General features: G+C 38.2%; 15 protein-coding genes across 15 annotated transcripts; 3 read left to right on the forward strand and 12 right to left on the reverse strand.

The window, feature by feature from the left end:
- Positions 1–2,809: 2,809 nt before the first annotated feature.
- Positions 2,810–3,847, reverse strand: NESG_01509 (uncharacterized protein; the record flags this gene model as incomplete). The annotated part of the gene is made up of 1 exon (XM_053049137.1): positions 2,810–3,847. The coding sequence occupies one exon, from the start codon at positions 3,845–3,847 to the stop codon at positions 2,810–2,812; it is 1,038 nt and encodes a 345-aa protein (XP_052904942.1).
- A 1,198-nt stretch (positions 3,848–5,045) lies between these two features.
- On the forward strand, positions 5,046–7,868 carry NESG_01510 (uncharacterized protein; the record flags this gene model as incomplete). Its single annotated transcript, XM_053049138.1, has 1 exon — positions 5,046–7,868. The coding sequence occupies one exon, from the start codon at positions 5,046–5,048 to the stop codon at positions 7,866–7,868; it is 2,823 nt and encodes a 940-aa protein (XP_052904943.1).
- Positions 7,869–8,801: 933 nt separating this feature from the next.
- NESG_01511 (uncharacterized protein) lies at positions 8,802–9,194 on the reverse strand (the record flags this gene model as incomplete). The annotated part of the gene is made up of 1 exon (XM_053049139.1): positions 8,802–9,194. The coding sequence occupies one exon, from the start codon at positions 9,192–9,194 to the stop codon at positions 8,802–8,804; it is 393 nt and encodes a 130-aa protein (XP_052904944.1).
- A 282-nt stretch (positions 9,195–9,476) lies between these two features.
- Positions 9,477–9,956, reverse strand: NESG_01512 (uncharacterized protein; the record flags this gene model as incomplete). The annotated part of the gene is made up of 1 exon (XM_053049140.1): positions 9,477–9,956. One exon carries the CDS (start codon positions 9,954–9,956, stop codon positions 9,477–9,479), a length of 480 nt encoding a protein of 159 aa, XP_052904945.1.
- A 118-nt stretch (positions 9,957–10,074) lies between these two features.
- NESG_01513 (uncharacterized protein) lies at positions 10,075–10,476 on the reverse strand (the record flags this gene model as incomplete). Its single annotated transcript, XM_053049141.1, has 1 exon — positions 10,075–10,476. One exon carries the CDS (start codon positions 10,474–10,476, stop codon positions 10,075–10,077), a length of 402 nt encoding a protein of 133 aa, XP_052904946.1.
- A 24-nt stretch (positions 10,477–10,500) lies between these two features.
- NESG_01514 (uncharacterized protein) lies at positions 10,501–11,013 on the reverse strand (the record flags this gene model as incomplete). The annotated part of the gene is made up of 1 exon (XM_053049142.1): positions 10,501–11,013. One exon carries the CDS (start codon positions 11,011–11,013, stop codon positions 10,501–10,503), a length of 513 nt encoding a protein of 170 aa, XP_052904947.1.
- A 105-nt stretch (positions 11,014–11,118) lies between these two features.
- NESG_01515 (uncharacterized protein) lies at positions 11,119–11,685 on the reverse strand (the record flags this gene model as incomplete). Its single annotated transcript, XM_053049143.1, has 1 exon — positions 11,119–11,685. One exon carries the CDS (start codon positions 11,683–11,685, stop codon positions 11,119–11,121), a length of 567 nt encoding a protein of 188 aa, XP_052904948.1.
- Positions 11,686–12,008: 323 nt separating this feature from the next.
- Positions 12,009–12,233, reverse strand: NESG_01516 (uncharacterized protein; the record flags this gene model as incomplete). The annotated part of the gene is made up of 1 exon (XM_053049144.1): positions 12,009–12,233. The coding sequence occupies one exon, from the start codon at positions 12,231–12,233 to the stop codon at positions 12,009–12,011; it is 225 nt and encodes a 74-aa protein (XP_052904949.1).
- A 380-nt stretch (positions 12,234–12,613) lies between these two features.
- On the reverse strand, positions 12,614–13,312 carry NESG_01517 (uncharacterized protein; the record flags this gene model as incomplete). Its single annotated transcript, XM_053049145.1, has 1 exon — positions 12,614–13,312. One exon carries the CDS (start codon positions 13,310–13,312, stop codon positions 12,614–12,616), a length of 699 nt encoding a protein of 232 aa, XP_052904950.1.
- A 279-nt stretch (positions 13,313–13,591) lies between these two features.
- On the reverse strand, positions 13,592–14,581 carry NESG_01518 (ATP synthase (C/AC39) subunit; the record flags this gene model as incomplete). The annotated part of the gene is made up of 1 exon (XM_053049146.1): positions 13,592–14,581. One exon carries the CDS (start codon positions 14,579–14,581, stop codon positions 13,592–13,594), a length of 990 nt encoding a protein of 329 aa, XP_052904951.1.
- An 83-nt stretch (positions 14,582–14,664) lies between these two features.
- On the forward strand, positions 14,665–16,323 carry NESG_01519 (phenylalanyl-tRNA synthetase, beta subunit; the record flags this gene model as incomplete). The annotated part of the gene is made up of 1 exon (XM_053049147.1): positions 14,665–16,323. One exon carries the CDS (start codon positions 14,665–14,667, stop codon positions 16,321–16,323), a length of 1,659 nt encoding a protein of 552 aa, XP_052904952.1.
- A 625-nt stretch (positions 16,324–16,948) lies between these two features.
- On the reverse strand, positions 16,949–18,019 carry NESG_01520 (deoxyhypusine synthase; the record flags this gene model as incomplete). The annotated part of the gene is made up of 1 exon (XM_053049148.1): positions 16,949–18,019. The coding sequence occupies one exon, from the start codon at positions 18,017–18,019 to the stop codon at positions 16,949–16,951; it is 1,071 nt and encodes a 356-aa protein (XP_052904953.1).
- A 7-nt stretch (positions 18,020–18,026) lies between these two features.
- NESG_01521 (uncharacterized protein) lies at positions 18,027–18,704 on the reverse strand (the record flags this gene model as incomplete). Its single annotated transcript, XM_053049149.1, has 1 exon — positions 18,027–18,704. One exon carries the CDS (start codon positions 18,702–18,704, stop codon positions 18,027–18,029), a length of 678 nt encoding a protein of 225 aa, XP_052904954.1.
- Positions 18,705–18,769: 65 nt separating this feature from the next.
- NESG_01522 (uncharacterized protein) lies at positions 18,770–19,690 on the reverse strand (the record flags this gene model as incomplete). Its single annotated transcript, XM_053049150.1, has 1 exon — positions 18,770–19,690. The coding sequence occupies one exon, from the start codon at positions 19,688–19,690 to the stop codon at positions 18,770–18,772; it is 921 nt and encodes a 306-aa protein (XP_052904955.1).
- A 530-nt stretch (positions 19,691–20,220) lies between these two features.
- NESG_01523 (uncharacterized protein) lies at positions 20,221–21,930 on the forward strand (the record flags this gene model as incomplete). Its single annotated transcript, XM_053049151.1, has 1 exon — positions 20,221–21,930. The coding sequence occupies one exon, from the start codon at positions 20,221–20,223 to the stop codon at positions 21,928–21,930; it is 1,710 nt and encodes a 569-aa protein (XP_052904956.1).
- Positions 21,931–22,533: the final 603 nt, after the last annotated feature.

A 22,533-nucleotide genomic window follows, 5' to 3' on the forward strand; every position in this document is an offset into this window, starting at 1 on the left:
TTTATCCTTTCTGATATACTGTTTCCAGTAGGGTTGTACGGCGTACTATTAACCTGCCGTATATTCTGAGTCTTACAATAATCTTTCGTGGTTTTTGATGTGTATTGGAGACCTTGGTCATGCAATACTGTTTCTGGTACCCCATGTGTATTAATCCAGTCTTGTAAAGCCTTGATTACTCGATGGGATGTAATTGCCTTAGTTGCATACACTTGAGTCCATCTTGTACATCGATCTGTTATTGTGATGAGGTATCGTTTCTTGCCGTCTGTGGGAAGTACGAATGGTCCGAATATATCGGAACAGATATGCTTCATGGGTTTGCTTGTGGATAGATGTCCTAATGTTTTCGTTTGACATAGTGTCTTACCTATTATGTTGCGTTGGCAACTTTCACACTTTTTTCTTTTCTCTTCCACGATTTTGTGTAGGTGTTTACTCTTCCAATGAGGCTGAAGAGTTTTATATAGCTTACTGGAGCCTGGATGGCCTAAGAAGCTAGATAAAATTTCCACTCTCTCCTCGGGGTCTTCAATTTTTTGCACCTTTTGTATCACATTATCTCGTTGTGTCTCTTCTGGTAATGTTTTTTGTCGCTTCGTATACATTACGGTTGCTAGCTGTACGGTCTTGTTCTCTGCTCTTGATAAATAGTCTGCTACAAGGTTTTTATCCCCTGCGATATGTCTCATCTCCATATCATACTCTAATGTCATTATCTTCCATCTTTCAGAGCGAGAGCTATCAAGTGGTTTTCTTGCTAGAATGTTCTTGTTATCCGTGTGTAAATATATTTTTCTTCCTAGTATTAATATTCTGAAATACTGTAGAGCACTTATTACTGCTAATAATTCTTTTTCCATGATAGTGTAATTCTTTTGTGCTGGGTTTAATGATTTACTAAATATTCCAATAAGTGTATTTCCTTGTGTTAGAATAGCGCCTATTCCTTTGTCACATGCATCTGTATATAACTGGAAAGGTTCCTTTGGATCTGGGTTGGCTATTATTAATTGTTTTTCAATAGCATCGAAAATCTTCTGTCTTACTTTTTCATCCTCTTCTGTCCAGCTAATTGGTTTATTCTTTATATCTTGTCTTTTTCCTCCTTTTAACTTTTCAGTTAATGGCTGTACTGTCTGCGATAGATTTGGGATGTATGGTCTAAACCAATTGAATATGCCTAATAATTTCATGATGCCTCTCGCGGTCTTTGGCGGAGGTTCTTTCCGTAATTCTGCTATTTTCTGCGTGTCTGCTTGCATTCCTTTTTCTGTAAGAATATTTCCCAAATATGTTACTCTTCTTTGCAGAAAATGACTCTTTTCAAAGTTAAGTTGAATGTTATGTTCTGCTAGTCGATTTAATACTAGTTGAATGTGTTGCAGATGTTCCTCTAACGTCTGTGAGAATATGAGGATATCATCCAAGAATATTTTGACAAATGGTAAATCTCCAATTTTATCAAAAATTGTTCTTTGAAAGAAAGCTGGTGCTCCTTTTAATCCAAATGGCATTCTCTTATAGATATAATGTTGGTTGCGAATAGTAAATCCTGTATATTTTCTGCTAGATTTTGCTACAAGTACCTGGTGATAACCATGCTTAAGATCTATCTGTGTAAATAATTTCTGATTTGGTGGAATTTCTCTGAGGAGTTGATACACATCTGGAAATATAGATCCTTCTTCTTCTGTTATCTTATTAAGACTAGAATAGTCCACTACTAGTCTGTGCTTACCGTTCTTTTTTCCTATAATAAACCCTGGGGAGATATAGTCTCCGCGACTGCCCTTTTCAATAATATTCTGCTCTAATAACTCTTTAATTTGTGCGTCCACAACTTCTTCATAGTGAGCTGGTACTGGGTATCCTTTTAAATATATGGGTTTGGTTGAGGTAAGTGTTAAATCATATACTGTATTTCTTATAGGTTCCTGGGTGTTGATCTTTGTCATCTGCCCTTTTATCATGTTTCTTATCTGATGCTCTATCGGAGTGTTTTGGAATTCTGCTCCTAAGTTCAGTGATTCTTCTGGCCTTTCTGTCTGATGTAATTTCTCTTCTATAGGTTTATGGGTGTTGATCTTAGTCATCTGCCCTGGTATCATGGTTCTTATCTGATGCTCTTTTGGAGTGATTTGGACTACTGCTCCTGAGTTCATTTGTTCTTCTGGATTCTCTTTCTGAAGTAATTTCTTTCCTATAGGTTTATGGGTGAGGATCTCTGTCTTCTGCCCTTTTGTCCTGGTTCTCGTATGATGCTCTTTTGGAGTGTTTTGGTATTCTTCTCCTGAGTTCAATTTTTCTTCTGGCCCTTTTTTCTGAGTTAATGTTTTTCGTAGAACTGGATCTGATGACTTGGTGTGATATGCTGCCACGTCAATGTCTAACTTTTTCTCTGGCTGTTCATGGGTCTTATTTAATTCTTGTTGCTTATCTAGGATGGTATTCCAAATTTCCTGTCCTTGTTCTTTGATCCATGACCAACTAAGTAAGTTGACCTTAATATCTGGTATTATTGTAAACTGTATCTCGTACGTTTTGTTTATCTTGCCAATATGTACTTCTGCCGTGATTGTCTTATGCGGTAAAGTTATGGTGCTGCCGATTCCTTCAATTGATATGTCGGTGCGCTCTTTCTTGATTGGTAGATTTAATTTCCTTGCAGTCTCTGAATTTAACACGTTGAGATTTGAGCAAGTATCCAATAGCAATTCAACTTCTAATCCTTGTATTCTGGCACATACATGTGGAAAAGGTTCTTGTTGAATTAGATTAGTAATCTTTATTTGATGAACTGAGCTTATTAATTTTTTGTATCTTCCTCTTTTGTTTCTTTCTTACTCTTGTAAGTAGAGTGAGGTGCTTTCTCTTGAGAATGTTTTTGACGGAGGAAACATTCTTCAGTCCTATGTCTTCCATAGCGTTTATGTAGAGCACAGTAGGGTTGGCCTTTATGGTATGTCGGCTGAGTTGGAGTATATGATGTCATAGTTTTGTATAGGGTTTCCTTCCCTTCATACTTGTGCTTGAGTTCCTCCAGTAATCTGGTCTCGAAGTCTTCAAGTATTTTCACATACTCTTCCGCCTTTTTATAGGGTGTGTAAGTATTGCACTTGACTGTGTCAAGAGTGAGTCCGTCTTTAAAGGCTGTATAAACTAATTCCTGGAACTTCTCATCGGGTATAGTTCCTCCTTGTACTCCTGAAATTCTCTTTTGTACTGCTTCATAGTAGTCTCGAATAAATAAAAAATTTTCTTGTTTCGGCACAGCGTGGGTAGTGTCTCGATGTTTCTTCTCATAGAATTTACACACTGCATCAAGTAATGCATCTAGTGCTTCGTGTCCATGTAGACTGCTTTCCACTTCCGCTGGTACTAAGAAAATAATAAGTTGGGTTAGATCCTTATCTAATCCTGCCATGTTAATAATAGATTTTACTTCTTCTCTCCACACTCTTATTTTTGGTTCGACATCTGGTGTAACTCGAGGTATCTTGATTAATATTCCATTTCCGGTCTTCTGGTCTGCTTTGGTAAAGCGACTGCTCATTACTTCTCGGTATGTGTACTCAATGCTATAGTTCTCTTCGTGCTTGATGGCTGCCCTTGTTTGAATTACTACTTCCTTTTTTCCTTGGCTTTTTTGTTTAAAAAATGAATTCATTATGACGTGCCACGATGGCGGAAGCGTCATAGCCTGGAAGTAATAACCCAAGAGGGACAACATCTTACTTAAAGAAGAACTTTTATTCATGTCCTGCGTATCTCGCTGGGATCTTGGATTCATATTTGACTTGCCATGTCCGGTAGTCTTTCTCATAAATTTCATTGCTCGTTCCATTGTCCACCCTTTGCAGAATTGCATCTGTATTTATAGTAGGTTCTTGATATTGAGATAGTGATGATCTACCATCGCTATCATTTTATTTCTGAACCCCCTGTCGGTATAAGAAATTTCCGAAGGAGTGGTAATTTTACCACAACCACCTTAAAAACACAGTTCTAACCGCCAGGCTATATTTACACTTCTCTTTTCAGAGCTCATGAAGGGTTTAATAAATCTTAAAGATCGGGTTTACAAGAGTAAAGAGAAACCAGAAAAGTTCTACATAGTAATAAAAGAATATCCAAAAGAAGAATATAAAAAACTAAATAATTTTAGTAATACTTCAATTACAGAGGCATTATGCCATAATACAAGCATATGTACAAGAAAAATAAAAATAAGAGCACACCACCAACTATGCAATATAAATACTACTATAATTGACCACAGATAATGTAGAAACATATTATGCGCAGTCTATAAAATATGTTATTCCATTCTAGTATATGTTTGTATATAAGAAGTGCTAAGAAAGTTAGACGCAGTATATACAGTGACTTCATATAGAATGATAAATAAGTTTCTTTATAAAGTCTTGCAGATTTAATCATATGATAATGGCACAAAAGACCATAAAAATGCAGTACGCTAATATATCTAAATTATATATGTAGTAAAATCTCCTATGATTATTCTGAGACCACAAGAGCCTGTCAATTTCAGTTTCTGGAATATTCTTCATATATCAGAAGGACACTATATAATCGCATGGAAATATTAAAACAAGAGGCAATGTTAACAGTAAGAAATACATCCAACACGAATAAGAAAGGTCACAGTCACCAAACACATCCGCACAGTTCTGATAATAAACCTTCTTGACAAATACATTATCTAGCATAGACTATTATCTCTTGGCTGAAATGTCGCCGCCATTTGGGAACATTAATATGATAGATACATAAAGAAGCCATTTATTAAGGAATCGACAATGTATTCCAGTCTGTTTTATGAGAGAACTATACGAGTGTTTTCTAACTATTGGTCTGCAGTACAGGAGAATAGAATGAAGATAATCACTGGTGTATTTACGTATGTAGATTGGATAAAATCACTTGCCCAACTAAAACGCAGAACTGGTTTTGCTTATTGGATGATTATAAATTACATGCAAGTGACCTATAAAAAAATGATCTATTTATAGAAATAACGGATGCAAAGGATAATGAAGAAAAATAAGAAATTAAAACCGTTAAGAAAGAAATCTTTTTTTGATTTACAAAGAATAATCAGTAGACTGTTTTTGAGTCTAATGATAATGCAAAGTATTCTTGCAAGAATCGATATGGAAGATATAAAAACAATCAGTGAGACTTTAGTTGGCGAGAAGCAAGATGTGGTTATTAACCCAAAGGGACCATTGAATCTGCTGCGTGGATACATTGGAAGCCGGAATGGATACATGTACAACAAACGGTTTTTTTCTTCTGAAATAGACACAGACTATGCATTGACCAAGACGGAAGTATCCATTATGTTTGGACAAGAGTACGACTTTACAAGAACACCAGTGAATGACAGCGTATACAAAGATGTGGTTACAGAAGTTCCAAATGGAAAGTATCTTAGCTCTTATCACGTACAGCTGATAAAGATGTTTCCATCAATTGAGGAAGAACTTTCAATTGAAGCAGGAAGGTCGAATGCACTTACAAACTTCCTAAGAGCAGATCATGTTAAAAAGGATGCAAAGTACATACTTGCTGCGCTGCTGCTGCTCTCAGAAGGTGTTGACATTAAAATAAATGTAGACTACAAAGGAGAGAAAAATAATCTTGTCATAAAAAGTAAGACATGCAAGGAAAAAGTATTTGTGGATGTAGAAATGCATATGGAAGGAATAGATCCATTTACTAGGAAGTACAAAGAGGATATCTACCAAAGTGAGACAGCTGGAATTGTCAAGTTCTATATACGGTGCAGAGACAATCCGCTACTAAAGAAAGGAGGAAAATTTGCAATGCCTTCCACTATAGAAGAGTTTGAAAGTGGCTTATTTCTGAATAATGCAGCCTTCCTCATACAGACATACATATACGAGTTCATTGACACAGCAGAGAGTTACAAGGACTTTGTGAATGCAGCGCATGAATTGCTGGTTGATCAAGTAGCTGAAAAGGAGAACCCAGAGCAGACTAAGAAGAAGAGCAAGAAGGGCAGAATATTTGATGAGCTTTTCGTTGCAAAAGATACACTTAGTGAAAACAAAAAATATATTGAATCGTTCTGTGACCTTGTAAAAGCTACAAATGAGAATGCTAAATTTCCCTTCTGCAATGATAGTCAGTTGCCGCGGTTTACTAGAGTGCCGCGTTGTAAACTAGACAAGTCTGGCTTTGAGCAAAATCAATCCTTGTACTATAGTGACTGCGTAGAGTCAGCCCTTCTTGGAATGTTCTGCTGCCTGGCATATAATCCAGAGACAAGGAAGTATGAAACTAGCCATATGGGAGGAAAAATAAGTGATGAGCTGAAAAACTTCTTTAAAAAATATCCTAAGCCAACAGAGGCCACTAGCATTGAAATGCACAAGCAATGGAGTAAAGTTGTTGCTTGCTTAAAGAACGACAAGATTGAGTACAAGAAAGAGAAAAATGAACTTATAGCTGGGGTTGGAAATATACTTCTTGCTATTTCAGAAATAACAGGACAGAAGAAAGAAATACTAAAGCTAGTTGAGAGTATAAAAGCTGCATGTAAAGCAGGAAAATTAGATCATAAGAAGGAAGTTTATATTGCAGATAAGATAGAATCAATTATTAAGTCTTTGTCACTGAATAAGCATGTGGAAGTAGATTGTAACAGAATGCGGCTTGGAAAGAGGTCAAGTGGAAAGGCAGATATTTTAGCTGAGATTAACATTACTTACACTTTCGATGGAGCATCTAATGGAATTTCTTTGGATATAAAACAAGGGCACGCCGAACTTTCTCTTATTTCATCTTTAAATTCTAATCCTGCACAAATTAAAGAAGAGTATGAAGAAGTAAAAAATATTTACAGTGGCATAGACTGCTATATAGGATACATTGTGGATCAGTACGTTAGTGCAGAGTTAAGTGTTTTATATTTTTGCAATTCAGCCTATATAGATAATCGTAAAAAAAGCTTAAACTTGATTATACAGGGAGAATCTGAGGGCATATATAAAATATTCCTATTAGGAAAGATGTCTAGTTCTTATAGTAAGAGACAGATTATAAGGAGTTTTATAAACAGTACGATAGATAAGGAAGTAAGCCCAACAAACCGTTTAACACGGTTTACAGCAAACCTTTTAGGAAGTGTTCCGCTCAATGACGCTAACACAAGACTTATGATGCTAGCAAACTTCCCGTTTCATGCAAGCTGGCAGGAATTCTATCCAAGGCTTGGATTTAAGCCATCTGAGAATATTCCAAAAGAAGATTGTATTTGGAATGGAATAGCAACAATGAACTTATACATTACTCTACTAGATTTTAGAATGCCTAAAGCCTCAACGGTCATATGCAACTATATTAGATCAACTTCGGATAACGCAAGGATGGAGTATTCAGGACTAGATTGTATACGTTCAAAACGTCTATTTAATTATATTCTGTCCAATGGAACAATAGAAGACTTGGTGAAAATTCAATCCACTTTGAAAGAATCTATAGAAGATTGTAATTTAAACCATGTATATATTTCCTGGCTTATCTATATGTGCTCAGGTGATTGTGGGTTTACAACAGAATTTATTAAGACAGTTTATGACTTTATAGTCTTTGATAGCCCTCCAGACATAAATGACTTTAAAAACATTGGAGGAACAATGGATGATTTTAAAGAGTATATAAGTGTTTTAAAAGAAAAGAAAGCTCTTCTATGCTCAGAGGATGACATAAAAAGTATAGAAAAATATAATATACTTGTATCGGACCTTGTAAAAGGAAGCATTAATGATATGACATTCACTATAAATCCAAGGTTTAAGAGAAATGAAAGAACATAGAAAATTCCAGAACTCTAAAAGTATAGATTAAAATTATTCTTATTCAGGGTGCGGAGCAACAAGACAACGGTACAATCAATAGTAAAATAACAATGACAGAAGTAAACAACAAAGTAGCAAGAGAATGCATTAGTGCAAAACACAACGGCCAGCAGGCATCACATAAACCATCTACCAACAAACAGTTCTTAAACAAATCCCTCTCATCAATTACTATTTATCCGCCGGCACGGACCCGGGAATAGGGCGTCTCAATTAGGTATTTATATTCGAATAAATTTCTCAGTGGCTTGTTTTCATGGCATTTTCTAGCTTACATTGTGCTCTAGTATTATAAAGTAGTTTATAGTTGGGAAGTGTATGCTGCAGTACATTCTAAAAGAAGAAAATAAAAAACTGAATAGTTTTAGCAACACTCCAACTACAGAAGTATTTGGGCCGTACTAAATGCATCTGTACAAGAAGAGTAGAAATAAGAGCACACTTCTAACTATGTAACGTGTGCACTTTAATTTAGATAAATAACACACAACTAGTGTACTATGCTTTTTAAACAAATTAGGTAGATAGAATAGTCAAAATGAATATAGCCAGAATTCACACAAACAGCATAGGTGTTAAAATAAAAGGCTAAGCTAGAAGTAGATTTGACCCATAACTATATTACACATAATTTAAAGACCCTGTGACAATATAAATGCTACTTAATTAGTCTTTGCTCCACTGTGCTAATTATAGTGGAAGAGTGCATTATAGAATATTTACTAAAAGACAAATGTTTTTTCGATCTATCTATTTTTTATTCTATACATGTGAAGAGAATGGCTAAAATAAAGGGCCCTTCTTAAATCAATTAAGAAAATGCAGTGAACTTGCTGTAGATTGCATGTCATGAGGCGATGCAGTAAATTGGCTAAATATCATGCACACATTTTATACAGAATCTAAAGAGGTCTCGCCGGATGTTCTGCTCCTGGACATTCTATGTGCATATCTGCTGACTCTTCTTTTTACATACTCTGCATACATAAACACCCGATCCAGGTATAGGCCAATGCAGTATCCAATAATTCCGCAGCACATGCACAATAGAATCAGCACCATATGCTCAGGTATTTCTTGCAGGATCTCAAACTCCCTATTTCCAGACTGTATATCATCGGGGGAAAATCCATCAATATTTGCAATTTTGTCTGTATACATACCACGCTCAGCACGCATGGCATTTTCTCCTAGAAACTTAAGAGCTTTTTTCTCTGGAAGCCCCTTTGCAACTGTCCACAATGCTAAGCAAAGCAGCATGATGCTTATATTTGTTGATTTCATGCAAACACAACAGAGGTCTTAATTAAAGCTTGAATTGGCATCTAGAAGCTCTATCAGAGTAGAAGAACTTCCTTAATGGAGCCTATTGTTAGCCAACTATGATTGCAGCTGTTTTGTATAAATAAACAGCCTGTCAAACTTTGACACCTGCTATGCTTGCACTAAACTAGTACTGTGAGTAACTGCGCACACAAACAGGTGTCTGAATAAAAATATAGCATAGAACGAGTAAGAATAGTTGTATACGGAAAAGCCATCTATAATAGTCTATTTATTTTCTGTCTACTGCTCTCTACAGACTGGAACATTTTCCTTCTCTTCTGTTCTTTCCTCAGCTCTTTCCTCAAGTGAATCTCTGATATAGCTTAAGCGCCCTTTCAATTCGTATATTTTATTTAGGTCTACCTTCTCCTTGCTGATCGATATTAGTATTCTCTTGAGGGAGTTTATCCGCTCAGTGTGCTCGGACACCTCCTTTTCTCCATCCTTGGAAACCACCTCCATAGCAACAGATTTGAATACATCTCTTCTCCATGAAATAACCATCCGGATTGTAAGAATGACTTCGTACCGCATTTCTTTGTTCTCAAACATCTCTGTCAGCACTTCAAGTAAAGGAATAATGCTTCTGTCTGGAAGACTTCGGACCATCTTTTCCTTTGTTTCTTCCTGCAGCTCCAGAAATGTGTATAAAAAATCTCTGTTCTTGCTGATAACAGCCTGCTCTAAAGCTGTGCTGTGTCCCGCTTGCATGCCCGACATTTTTAAAATTTTTTCGTGCTCTTTTACTTATGTAATCCAGCTGCTAAAAATCCTTTCTTTCCATGCACGGCCTTAGACTGCACTGTGAAGACAGCACGCACCAGAATGCCAAATTGTACTATTCTTCGTTCTCTAGATCTTCCTCTAAATCTTTTATCTTGTCTTCAGATAAATTCTTTGCTTTTCTTCCTCTTGTTATGGTCTTCTCCCGTATTTTACCGTGTATTCTGTAGTACAGGCCACATGCATTGCACACAACTATATCCCCAATCCGCCTCCATAGACTTGTCTCTCGTGTTTGGCAAAACCCGCATACCTTCTGGGACTCATGTATGCTAACTCTTCTTGTCTGCATTGTGTCCATGTAGTACCGAATGAGTATTTTCTTGGCCTGAATACTTTTAGTCAGAGTAGACGCAGGAGGAGAATATTTCACCTTTTCTGGCGACTCATACAACATCTCTATCTTCTTCCGTAGCTTTTTCTGATCTCTATCGCTTCTTATCTTTTTCGTATTCATGAAAGTGAATTTTCAAAAAGGATTTCATTTATTAGAATCTTGCTTTGCAATTGGTTCTTCGGGCCCCTCTTCGTTTTTATCTTTTCGATTGTTCTTAAAAAGCTTTTTTGGCCTGGACATTCCCCCGTGTGTCCGAATATAAAGACCGCACGCATTGCAAACCATCTGATCACCATGCCTGCGCCACAGAGGGGTCTTCTTTGTTCCACACTGCCCGCACTCAAAATTTAACTGCTTTACATCTTTACGCTTTTCTTCACATTTATTATTTAAAGTACAATGAATTATTTCTTTACATATCTGTGTGCACACCTCACTTGTGTCGCGTGGATGAAAGTGAAGTTTGATCTTCGGGACTGCGTTCTCCTTTGATAGATCGAATCGAAGTGCCTGCAGGCCAATAGTCATGGCGAGCAGCACCTCACAAGTTTCATTACTTCGTTCTAACCCAGATTCTGGACTACCACCCGAAATAGATGCTTTATCAGATTCTATGGGTCCATCATCTTTTTTTAAAGTATCTTTTGTTTCCTCCATTGCACTCCATTTTTCATCCGGAAAGAATTAAATAAACCAAAAATTTGATATAAAAGTGAATGATTGTATGCTGATTATTTACTCAAGTGATGTGCTTAATCCACATCAGACATTTGAATCGTCTCTGTCTCTTCTTTCGAAGCATTTGATTCTGTCTGTGCGTTTTAAGTTTTTGTACTCTTTTAATTTTTGGTCTTTTTTATTCTTGAGCTTTCTTTCTTTTAGCTGCGAGTGTCTATCAACCATTGGGTCCTCATGCTCTTTCACCTCTATTAGCCAGTTTCTATCAAGGTCATTTTTACTTCCTCTTCCAAAGGCAGGCATGTACTCCCTCTTTACCTCGTCGTATATTCGCCCCCCTGACTTATTCTTGCTCTTCACAATTCCCTTTCGTGCTGCAAACTGCTCCCACTTTGTCTTCACTGACTCCTCTGGAAGGACCCGGGCCCGTGGAAAGACTGTTTCTTTGGAGTACTCTGGCATGTGCGCAAGTATTTCCTTTGGGAGAACATACTGCGTGGCATTGTGCAGGTCGTATTTTGTGGGCAGCTCCTTTAACTTTTTGAAGAAACTCAAGGCAAGCCCTTTGTATTTCTCAGAAGGTGCCATGCTTCCACTTCCTTCTGATATAGCTATGAACCTCTTTGTATCACACACATCTCCCAACCGCATTATTAAAATTTTTCTAGCCCACTGCAATATATAGCTCTCTTACTGCTGCATTAAATACGCTACATTTTGAATCTACCCACGCCCACTGCCCTCGCATATACCTCAGTGTATTCTGCATTTTCTCAAGTGCATGCTCATTTTCACTTATTAGAAATACTATATAAAAGACATAAATTTCACCTTTGTGCACTCTGCCTTCTATTCAGAATGCACTATTCTCTTGACTGCTGCAATTTGAATAGATCACTGCACTAATAGAATTCACACTAAAAACTCATTAATACTGTGCATATATAACAGTAAAAGTGGATAAAAGTGCATATTTACCCTAATATGAGCCAATACACGATAAAAAGAATGTTTATAATGATAAGAGGAATGAAGCTAAGGGTTTTGATTGTTCTTATCAACTCAGATAACTGTCTTACAGCTCCATTTTCACTCTTTCTGCATATACCCAGATTATTAAGGAATCTGTCTTCGTTCAGTATGCACACACTGTTCCCAAGCATGGTAAATGTGTAAAGAATAGTTCCAAGCCCAAACATAAAAAAAATAAACTAGAAGCACTTAATAGACAGAAATGCACAGATAAATTCCCAAATAATAAATATATGCTTATTAGTGAATTGCTTGCAGTGGAGTGCTTTGCAGATACTCTTGCAGGCTAAACCAGAATTAAAATGCCATGAAGAAGACTGAGTATTACATATTTATCGATACATTTTGGTCAGATTTATTATATGATATAGATCTTTATATGAACACTTCCATTGTAATCTAATCACTTTCATGTTCAGAATACTTTCTATCTTTGATATGAAATTCCTTCCAGATGGATATTCTTATTTCTGTGCGCCTTTTTCTTCTAAGCATATTCCTGCACTCTTTCTTGTGCATTTAGAAATATCTTCGTACTTAGCTCTCTTTAATTAGTATCCTGGAATATTAGAAGCTTTTTTTGTCTGGGAATTTGTCTCTTTGCCCTTTGTGCACGTATTTTGCACTTTTCCTGGTATAGTACAGTCACCACGGCAGGCGCAATGAGTGTGCAAAATAGCTCCCAAAGGGCCATTTCCCTTGGGGTGACAAACACGGATATGTTACTTGAAAGAATATTCAGAGCAAGAGAAATAGCCCGCAGTGCATATACATTTGCACTCACTAGGGGTAGCTCATTTATGCCAAGCTGCAAAAGTATAAAGGCAATATTAAACCCGCTAGCACACTCTATCCTTTCTATTCTAGAGGAGAGCATCAGACCTGCAGAAATACCTGCACCTTGTCTGAGTGTTTTGTGCGATGAAAAAAGAAAAGAGCATGCACTCAGAATAATCCCGAAATAGACCATATATACTGCCCTGTATAGTAGATGGTGTAGTAATGGGGAGATAAACAGGATATGAAGAAGGTATATTTGAAATATTCTGGCTGTTTTTCTTTGTGTGCTGAATATTCTCTCCCACACTAAAACTAAGGCAGCATACAGAATAGATACATATTCCATGTAGTTAAGGGTTCCCCATGTCCTATCAATAAAGTATAAAATATTCGCAGCAAAAAGGACAAGCGATATCTTGTTGAACACTCGCCACATCACAAGTATGTCTGTCTCTGGGTAAATCATTTAATTTAATTTGCAGCTTAAACAAATATAAACATCTTCATCTGATCATATGTGTACAGGTTTATTTTAAAAGTGCAAAATATAAAGGAAGACACATGCATTCTACAGCACATCAAAGGATGTATATACAGCAGAGTGATTAAATATAGTGGATGTGTAGATCTGGTCATACGAATATGAACAATAAGAATAGGGATTTTCCTGGGTGATGAAGCTGAGGACGTGAAAAGATAAAGTGTGCAGATGGCAGTAGACTGTATGCTCGTATTTATTTCTAATTTAATTTTCTGTTACATTTACGATGTCATCCCTGTGGTTGTGGCCCTGTATCACACAGTCCGCCAGAAATATTATATTTCGAACCTCTATTTCCTGCAGAATCAGCTGTGTGTAGACCACGCTGTAGTCATCGTATATATAGAATGACTTGTTGCAGAGCCTGATCTCCTCCCGAAGCAAGGCATCCTCTACACCCGTCTCATTCCCAACAATATTCCGGTACTTGATATGTGTGCTAAGCACTCCCTCCAGCTCACTTGTATTCTTGCAGTTTAGCAAGAGTTCTTTGTGCACATTCGTGAAGCTGTTGCACCGCGGGAAAAGACTCATCTTCTCAGAGGTTGACATGTTCCCATTCATGAGCGCATAAAGTATCTCAATGATTATCTTGTCTCCCTCAAAGACAATCAGCTCAGAGAGGCAGAGATCATTCTTCATGCAGTAGTCATACACAAATTCAATATACCTCTTCTGCAAGACACTCTTCACATACTGAATATCCCGATTAAGAAGGTCAGAGTCAAGGCCCTCCACATACTTACTGAGTGACGTATTCTCCAAGCAATACTTCCATGTGTCCTTGGCAGACTGCGTCACTTTAATGAAATCCAACCCAGGATATCCCCCCAGTGGATGCGTGTCAATCTCTGTCTCCAGAAGCTTAGGACTCTCCTTCTTGCAGGCCCAGAGGTATATGAAGTTGTCCAGCTGAAATTTCTCTTTATAGAAGTCAATTAGAGCAGAGGATTTATCCGTTGTAAAAGACCGGGTTATTTTAATCTGCTGGTCAATGCACTTGTACATGGCAGACTTAAATGAAGCCAAAGACGTCTTTGACTCCAGCAAATACTTCCCATATATTGTGCTTTGCAATTTCACCTTTAAATCATCCAAGTCATTTGCAGCCTTAATTATTCTGTAGTGTTCTTCCCTCAGAAGCATGTTTTTGTTCCCATGGACATAGTTAATTATGCCAGTCTCGCCGTACATCTTCTATTGAAAAATAATAAAAATATTTATGCTGTGCTTACAGAGGCACTAGCAGCCATAAATATTTTTATTATTTTTCTGGAATGGCTTCTATTTCTGTAAGTAAGAGGGCCCTTCTAGCAGGAATTGGCAAATCGTACAGTGACGAGGAGATGACTGATATTCTGTTTGATTTTGGCTTGGAGTTAGATGAAATCTTAACAGAAGATGGGGAGGTGAAATATAAGATAGATGTACCTGCGAATAGATACGATCTATTGTGCTTGAAGGGATTGGTGTATGGCTTATTGGCGTACATCGACTCAGTCCCTGCGAAAATAGTTTCAGGTAAGAAGATATACGAGGCAGTGCATGGGGACAGGCCAGAGAGCAGGCCGTATGTTAAGATGGCAATCCTAAAGGGTGTCTCTTTAGAGAACGGAGGATACTCTGATTTAATTAACTTCCAGGACAAGTTGCACCAGGGCCTGGGGCAGAACAGAAGGCTAATGGCAATTGGGACGCATGACTATGACAAGACAGTCAGGCCATACACGTACACTGCAATGGATGAAGATGCGATTAAGTTTGTGCCTCTCTCGCAGGAAAGGGAATACACCAGGAAGGAACTGGATGTTTTGTACAAAGATGACAGTAAGCTGAAGAGTTACTTAAATTTATCCCGGGAGAATAATAAGGTGCCTGTGATACTGGACAGTGCAGGAAAGATCCTTTCCCTTCCGCCTTTGATAAACAGCGAATTTTCAAAGATAACTGAAAAAACAAAGAATATCTTCATAGAGATAACGGGAACTGACCTTGTAAGGGTCTCTACTGCAATGAATCTTCTTCTGCACCACTTTTCAGAGAGTACAACGGAGATAGAGGAAATAGTTGTTGAAAATGGAGAAGAAGATGTGCAGGCAGCAGCGCACTTCAGAATTACCTCAGAAATAGTGAAGAAAGAGCTGACACTGTCTCTCTCTTTGAGCGCAGTGAAAACCTACATGGAGAGGATGATGCACGCAGTAGAGGTGCAGGAAGGCTCAACAGAAGCAGATTGGTGCATTAATATTATTCCTACACAGCTTAGACCTGATATTATGCACCAGTGCGACATAATAGAGGACATAGCAATTGCGCACGGATACAACAACTTTGAAAGAACACTTGGAGACTCGTACACAGTTGGGAAGGAACTGCCTATAAATAAGATGGCCCAGAGTATTAGGCAGGAGTGCGCAAGAATGGATTACACAGAACTATTTACAATGGCACTTCTCTCAGCAGAAGACTACTTTGGGTTTAACATAGAGAGACACATTAAGGTAAAGAACCCAAAAAGCACAGAGTGCGAGGTACTCAGGCAGCACTTGATTCCATCTGTGCTAAAGTGCCTTATATCAAACCAGTATTACCAACTGCCAATTAAGGTCTTTGAGGTGTCAGATGTGGGTGAGTTCGTGGAGAGTGATGTGGGTGTGAGAAACAGAAAAAAGCTCTGCATGGGAATATGCGGAAGAACAAGTGGCTTGGAGTCACTGCATGAGGCATTTGATGTGCTCATGAAGAGACAGGGATTTAATGTAACATACAAGAATGAAGACTGTGCACCGTTTGTTAAAGGCAGATCATGCAAAGTGCTTTACAACGGAAAGGAGATTGGATTCCTGGGGGTGCTTGATATAGAGATACTTGCACACCACAGAATGCCATACGTGTGCTCATTCGTGGAGGTGTGTCTGGACGAACTAATGGAGTAGCGCGGTGCTAAAGCAGCAGCGCATAGAAATAAATATATTTCATCTTGGTAATTAATATTCAGGGCATAGACATATTCATAGCAGACCTGCATGATATCCAGGTAGCACCCACATTATATCCAGCAGTAGCATGATTGCCACTAACAAAAAATCCATGCATTTGGGGAATATGTGAAACTATTTATAATCTAGCAGAGGCACATAGTCACTCCTTATAGTTTGTGCATTAAAAATCTAAAGATTAAAGAGCCTGTGGTTGGTGCATATTTATTGATGGGCACAAATATTATTTCTGTAGTGCATGCACTGAGACTCTTTCTATTCGGAAATCTGCAAATCAAAGAGACAGAAGTATTATGGTCCTGTAAAGGAGAACATGAATTTTAATGATTTATCTTCTCTTCAGTAGGGTTTTATGCATATCCGTTCTGGCTAGATTTTAATTCAATAGTCTTTCACTAAAAATTGGAAATCTATAAGTAGTATTTTTATCTTTTCACTTCTCTATAAGTATTTATTCATAAGGTATTTCTTGCAGAACTGAAGCATGATATCCTTCTGCACTGAATATCCTGCAATTTCAGTGCACTCTCATTTTAGTGCGTGCTGCATGGGTATATTCTAGTTATATGCCATCTGGCCACACGGCTCCCACTAAAATAGGAAGAATAATTGTTGCATCAGCATGGACCTTGATTGAGTTCGTGTGCTTCTTAATTTTCCCCCAAGAGACAGACTCATCCACCTGCGCGCCTGCATCACTTCCATCGTACTCCTGTGCTGTGTTAATGAGCACGCAATGGTCTAGCCCATTTCTAAACAGATTTGCATTCAGAATGTGGTGCTTTATGACACCTGCCCCAAGAACAAGTGCCCCTGTGCTTTCACTGAACAAGCCCTCCCCGTTAATCCGTGCAATATCTTCTACGCTATCAATTACTAGGTCTCTTCTCCTTGTGAAATATGTAATTATATCTCCAATTGATCCATCCGTTAGTGCAGGACAGTACACTGGAATATTATTCTTGTATGCCCAGTAGTAAACAGACTCTTCAGAAGCCACCTTCTTGCCTAGCTCGTATATAAGCCTAGAGGGTGTTATAATTGATATATCTCCTACTCTTCTGTATCCAGTACCCAGGCCCTGCACCTCAGACTGTGCATCAGGCTCTTCCAGCTTGCCTTCAACAATTTCATTCAGAAATTCTTTCATCCACTCCTCAAAGACAAAATAGTTTTCATTTGGGATAAGTACATTTCCCACCCGATTTAGACCCTGTGACCTAAGAGTGGCTCCGTCCATGGAAAACTTCCCTAGCCTGGATGGCTTCAGTGTCTTTATGATATCTTCCTCAATTCCGCCTGCTGTACTGACTAGCACATCCACAAACTTATTTCTCACAAGATATGCTATTATGTCCCTAAGCCCTGAGGATATCAGATTACTCGTATACCCCAAGAATATCTTACTATTATTCTTGCGCATCCTTTTTAGCTCCTCAATTGCCAGATATAAATGAGATCCTTGGAAACCAACGGTTTTATATCCAGAAATCCACCCAGACAGATCTATCTTTGAGAATCCCTTCCCAGAGACAACCTCCATGCCCTCAATCTCCTCAGGACACTCTTCAATATCTGAGTCAGCCAGGTCCTTAACACTTCCTTTGTTCACAGCGGCTGCCGGTCTCTCCATAAAAAAATTAATCTTTCGCACGAACTTGTTTCTGCTTGCAAAACCCCCTGGACGTATATCCCTGCAGATTCAGCCACATAAAGTACCCAAAGAGAGAAGAAATAAATGCAGCCAGAACAGAAGACCATACTAAAGTGATGTAAAAGTAAGCAGAAGAGTAGGACATTTTAAGTTCAGGGAAATCCTGTGAGAATCTAAAGTAAACCAGAACCACTCCCCGGATAAACTCCAAAGACAGAAGATTCATGAAGTACGGGTAATTCTTCTCCCCAATGCAATTACTCAGCCAGTGACAGTGATGGTCCATGACAGAAATGCATCTATCACACTCCCTGCAGTGAGATGCACCAGAGGGCCTAAATATCCCGCATGTCTTACAGAATACTTCTGTGTGAAGTGTCTGCCCCTTTCTTTCAAATCCTCTGCCTAGTATATTTTTATCGTCTTCTACTGTTCTGTATGCAAATCCACTGAAAAAAACATGTTTGTGGTAATTTGAGTTTCGCCTGGAAAGAACACCCGGGTCCATCCTGCCAATGATTATAATTAGCAAGGAGGTGGTGACTGTGAGACCAGAAAAAAGATATAGTAAGGGACCCTTCAGAAATGCAAGACCCAAAAGGGTTCCCATCACCTCAACTAGTACAGAGAAGAATGCTCTTTTGTCCATATATTTCGCATGCATTGCTTTGGTAAATTTGAATATTTGAGTTTTTATTGGTAAATTAAAACAAAAGAAAATTGGTCTATTTACGAGGGGCTTAGAAGGGCACTTGATGTCGGGGAGACAGGAATAGGTGCACTTTCTAGGAGGGATTCCTGGATGGGTGCAGATTTCTGTTTTGCTGCTACCTTTCTGTACGTCTGCCTCTCAAAGTTAAGGAACAGTCCTATAAGAATTATCACATATACAACATTGAAGATAATAGCTGAGTATTGGTAGAACCTAAGGGTGGGTTCTGTGCTAAAGGTAGACTCTCGGCTGATATATATGGCACCAAAGAAAAGACCAACAAAGAACTGGGCTATCTGCATGAATGTAATAAGCCTCTTAAAGGGCGCCCTGATGCCAATGACTGTCATTGCGTAGTATAAATACATTGTGCTATGGATGAAGGAATTTAGCACAACCCAGATCCAGCCAGAATACGACTGCGACAAGGAAACAAGCCAGCATGCAACAATTGCGCCTGCATGGTGGTACATCTGCAAGAAAGAACTTTCTTTGTGGCTTAGGAAAAGTATCAGTGTATCAACCACTTCGTAGTATTTTGAGATATAAAATATCCAGATCCACGGGGAAAGGCCTCTTTCCATTGATCCATCTGAGTCAGATAGGAAGGCTTCAAATGACATGGTTGAGAACCCAGTGGAAATTACCTCAAAGGTCTTCTTGAAAACAAGCATGCTAAAGAGGGACATTCCCATGTTGTGCAAGAAAATCATGGTTTTCAGTTGCATGCTCTTCTGTGCCTTGCGTGCCACAGTTTTTTCTGATGCACTTGATTGCGGGTTTAGAATTTCCTTCTTTTCGTGCTTTTCTTTGATGCGCTTGTTATTCCTAAGGACCCACACGACATAAATAAGCGCACTGAAGACAGGCACCTCCCAATGAAGTGATACTGATTTAAGCCATCCTAGCAAATTGTCTGTGCTCTGCAGACTATCCATTTGTTTTATTTGAATATTTTTTCATAATAACCCGAATTAATTAATTTAAAGCCATCACATTCTAATTAAAGCACCCTTAATATACGGTTTACCTGAATAACTCGAATCCAAAAAGCACACCCTAATAATATTCCTGATATAACCCGAAATCACCCGAAATTATGAAGAGACCAAAATTCACTGAATTTCCAGTCACTCCATGCATATGCATACCCAGGATATTCAGTAAATTTAGGTGCCAGTGCAGTGCACAGTAATTAAGAAATCAGTCACCCATCCAAAAAATATTCCATCATGTAGACCATAATATTGTGTGTGCGAAGTCTCATTCAGACGCACTCTCATGCGATTATTTTCGGATTATTATAATTTGCATGAATTCCTGCACTTTTTAATTCGAGTACTTTCATATTTCCATTATAAACTAGCCTAATAATCTCCTTGGAGAGTATAACCCGAATATGCATAAAGTAAGCGAATATGTGGATTTTCACTGAAATTCATACAGTCATATTTAGGGGAAAGAAAACATGAAATATTCTTTGGTAATCCCCTGGATTTTAATGAAGTTTAGTAAAACTTTAAAGGAAAAGCAAGTGCAGGAATGGAGAGCTAAATATCTGAGCTATGAAGAGTTGAAAGAAAAGATAGATGCCAGCCAGGATGAGTTCATCCAAGAGATCAATAAAGAAGTAGAGAAAGTGGATGTTTTCTATAGAATTCTGGAAAGAGGGATACTCCGGGGGCTCGTTGACCTATTAGAACTTTTCCCAGAGGAAGAGTTCCCATATGCATACGAGATGGTCTATGAGAATTGGAAGCTGGCCATGGCTAAATCAGTGAGTGTAAGACACAAAAGAAGCAGGCAGGAGAGACCGATTAAGAAGTCAGCCAGAAAGGTAAGGGAGAATAAAGTACTAGAGTTCTACGTGGCACTAAACAAAGTCCTCCAATACAAGCGCATGAACATAACGGGATTTAGGAAGATCCTGAAGAAATACGACAAGAAGAATGGAACAGACATACAAAACATAAAAATGGAAGAGATAAGGACCAGATCTATCTTCATGCAGCAGACAGTTGAAGAAATCATTGAATTCACAAGGTACCTCCATAAGGAAATCACACCAAACAGGAAAAGAGACAGAGCAAAAAGACTTGTTGTAGACCTAACAGAAGAAGATGCCCAGGGAGATGGAAAGAGCTTTTCATCTGGGGCCATGATGAGTGCAAGTATATTTCTTATGGCAATGTCACTGCAAAACACAGAGGGTCTCATGCAGTATGGAATTCTCTATACTTTTGATATTCTTTTGCTCTCTTTAGGGGCTTTGTTCTATATATGCAGGAAGAACCTAGTGAATTATACACTCATTCTGGAGCTGAACCTAAAGCCAAAGTTCAAAATATCAAACTACTTCCTGATGTGCGGGATTGTCTTCCTGCTGCACTCTCTGGCTGGATACCTAAGCGTAAATCACTGGGTTGTATATATCCTAACAGGAGTTGTTTTCCTTATGCCCTTAGACTACTTTTACAGGGAAATTCGGGTGTATTTATTCCGTACAGTGGCAGATGTGCTTGCATGCAGTGTATTCGGGAAGGTTCATTTCAAGCACTTTTTCATTGCAGATTATCTCATAAGCATCAGGGCTGCCTTGATGCTTGCGATTATGGCGGGCCTGCAGGGACCACCAAGCACTGGTGTTCAGTGCGTAGTCCATTATATGCCCATTATCATTCGCATATTCCAATGTATTAGAAGACACTTTGAAAAGACAAATAGACATGCATTCCCGCACATGTACAATACATTAAAATACATCATCTCTTTCGGAAGTGACACTTTATTGATCTTATCTGATACTGTAAATATCTGGATACGCATGGCTGGGCTAATTATCACACACGTATTCGGGCTGATGTGGGATGTGTCTGTGGACTGGATGCTTTGGAATAGGCCGAAAGTGTACGATAACACAGTCTACATATCCGCATGCATTTTTAATTTTGCAGTACGCTTGGCGGCTGTTGTAAGTCCTTTAATGTTTAAGATAGCAGGGCCATGCGAGGTAGAGACTAAGCTTAAGATTAAGCTGGCCCTTTGCATACTTGAAATTGTAAGGCGTCTTATCTGGGGAATTATCCGAATAGAAGTGGAGCACTTGAATAACTGCAATAGACTGAAGGCAATTAGTGGGCCATTGAATGACCTGTTCTACTTGGAGGATGATCGGTAGATTATTGCACCAGTGCGCTGCATAAAGCACTTGCCCACATAACCCGAAATAACTGAAATTCAATCAAAACCTTTTATTATCAAATTATGCAGTAGAGACATACTGTAATAACTGTTATATCTGCAAGTATGCCCAATTGAATTTGGGTTATTTGTACCAGATATCCACAGTTATTAATAAATAAATTATAAAGAAGTATTTGCAGGAATGCAGAAACAAAGACATATACTTTAAGTTATTTGGTTTTTTTGTTTTTTTACCTTCAGTGAAGAGGTTTATTTAGTTCTATTTTTTATATTCACATGTATATGGGCATATTAGTAGGTTAGTCAGTATATATGTGGTTTATTACTAATTTAGTTCGGGTTATATATATGGTTTTATTAGGAGTTTAGTCAGTATACATGTAGTTAGTCAGTATATATATGTGGTTTATTATTAATCTATACGCCTTTATTAGTAGGTTAGTTTTAACTGTGCTTTTATCACTAGTCTAGCCATATATACGCCTTTGCTACTAGTCTACTCCTAACTGTATCTTCACTATTAGTCTATTAATCTGCCCACATAAGCATATACTCCCATAAACAGCACGATATAGTC

The sequence above is a fragment of the Nematocida ausubeli genome (genome assembly GCF_000738915.1).
Source record: "Nematocida ausubeli strain ERTm6 chromosome Unknown supercont2.3, whole genome shotgun sequence".
Lineage (NCBI taxonomy): Eukaryota > Fungi > Microsporidia > Nematocida > Nematocida ausubeli.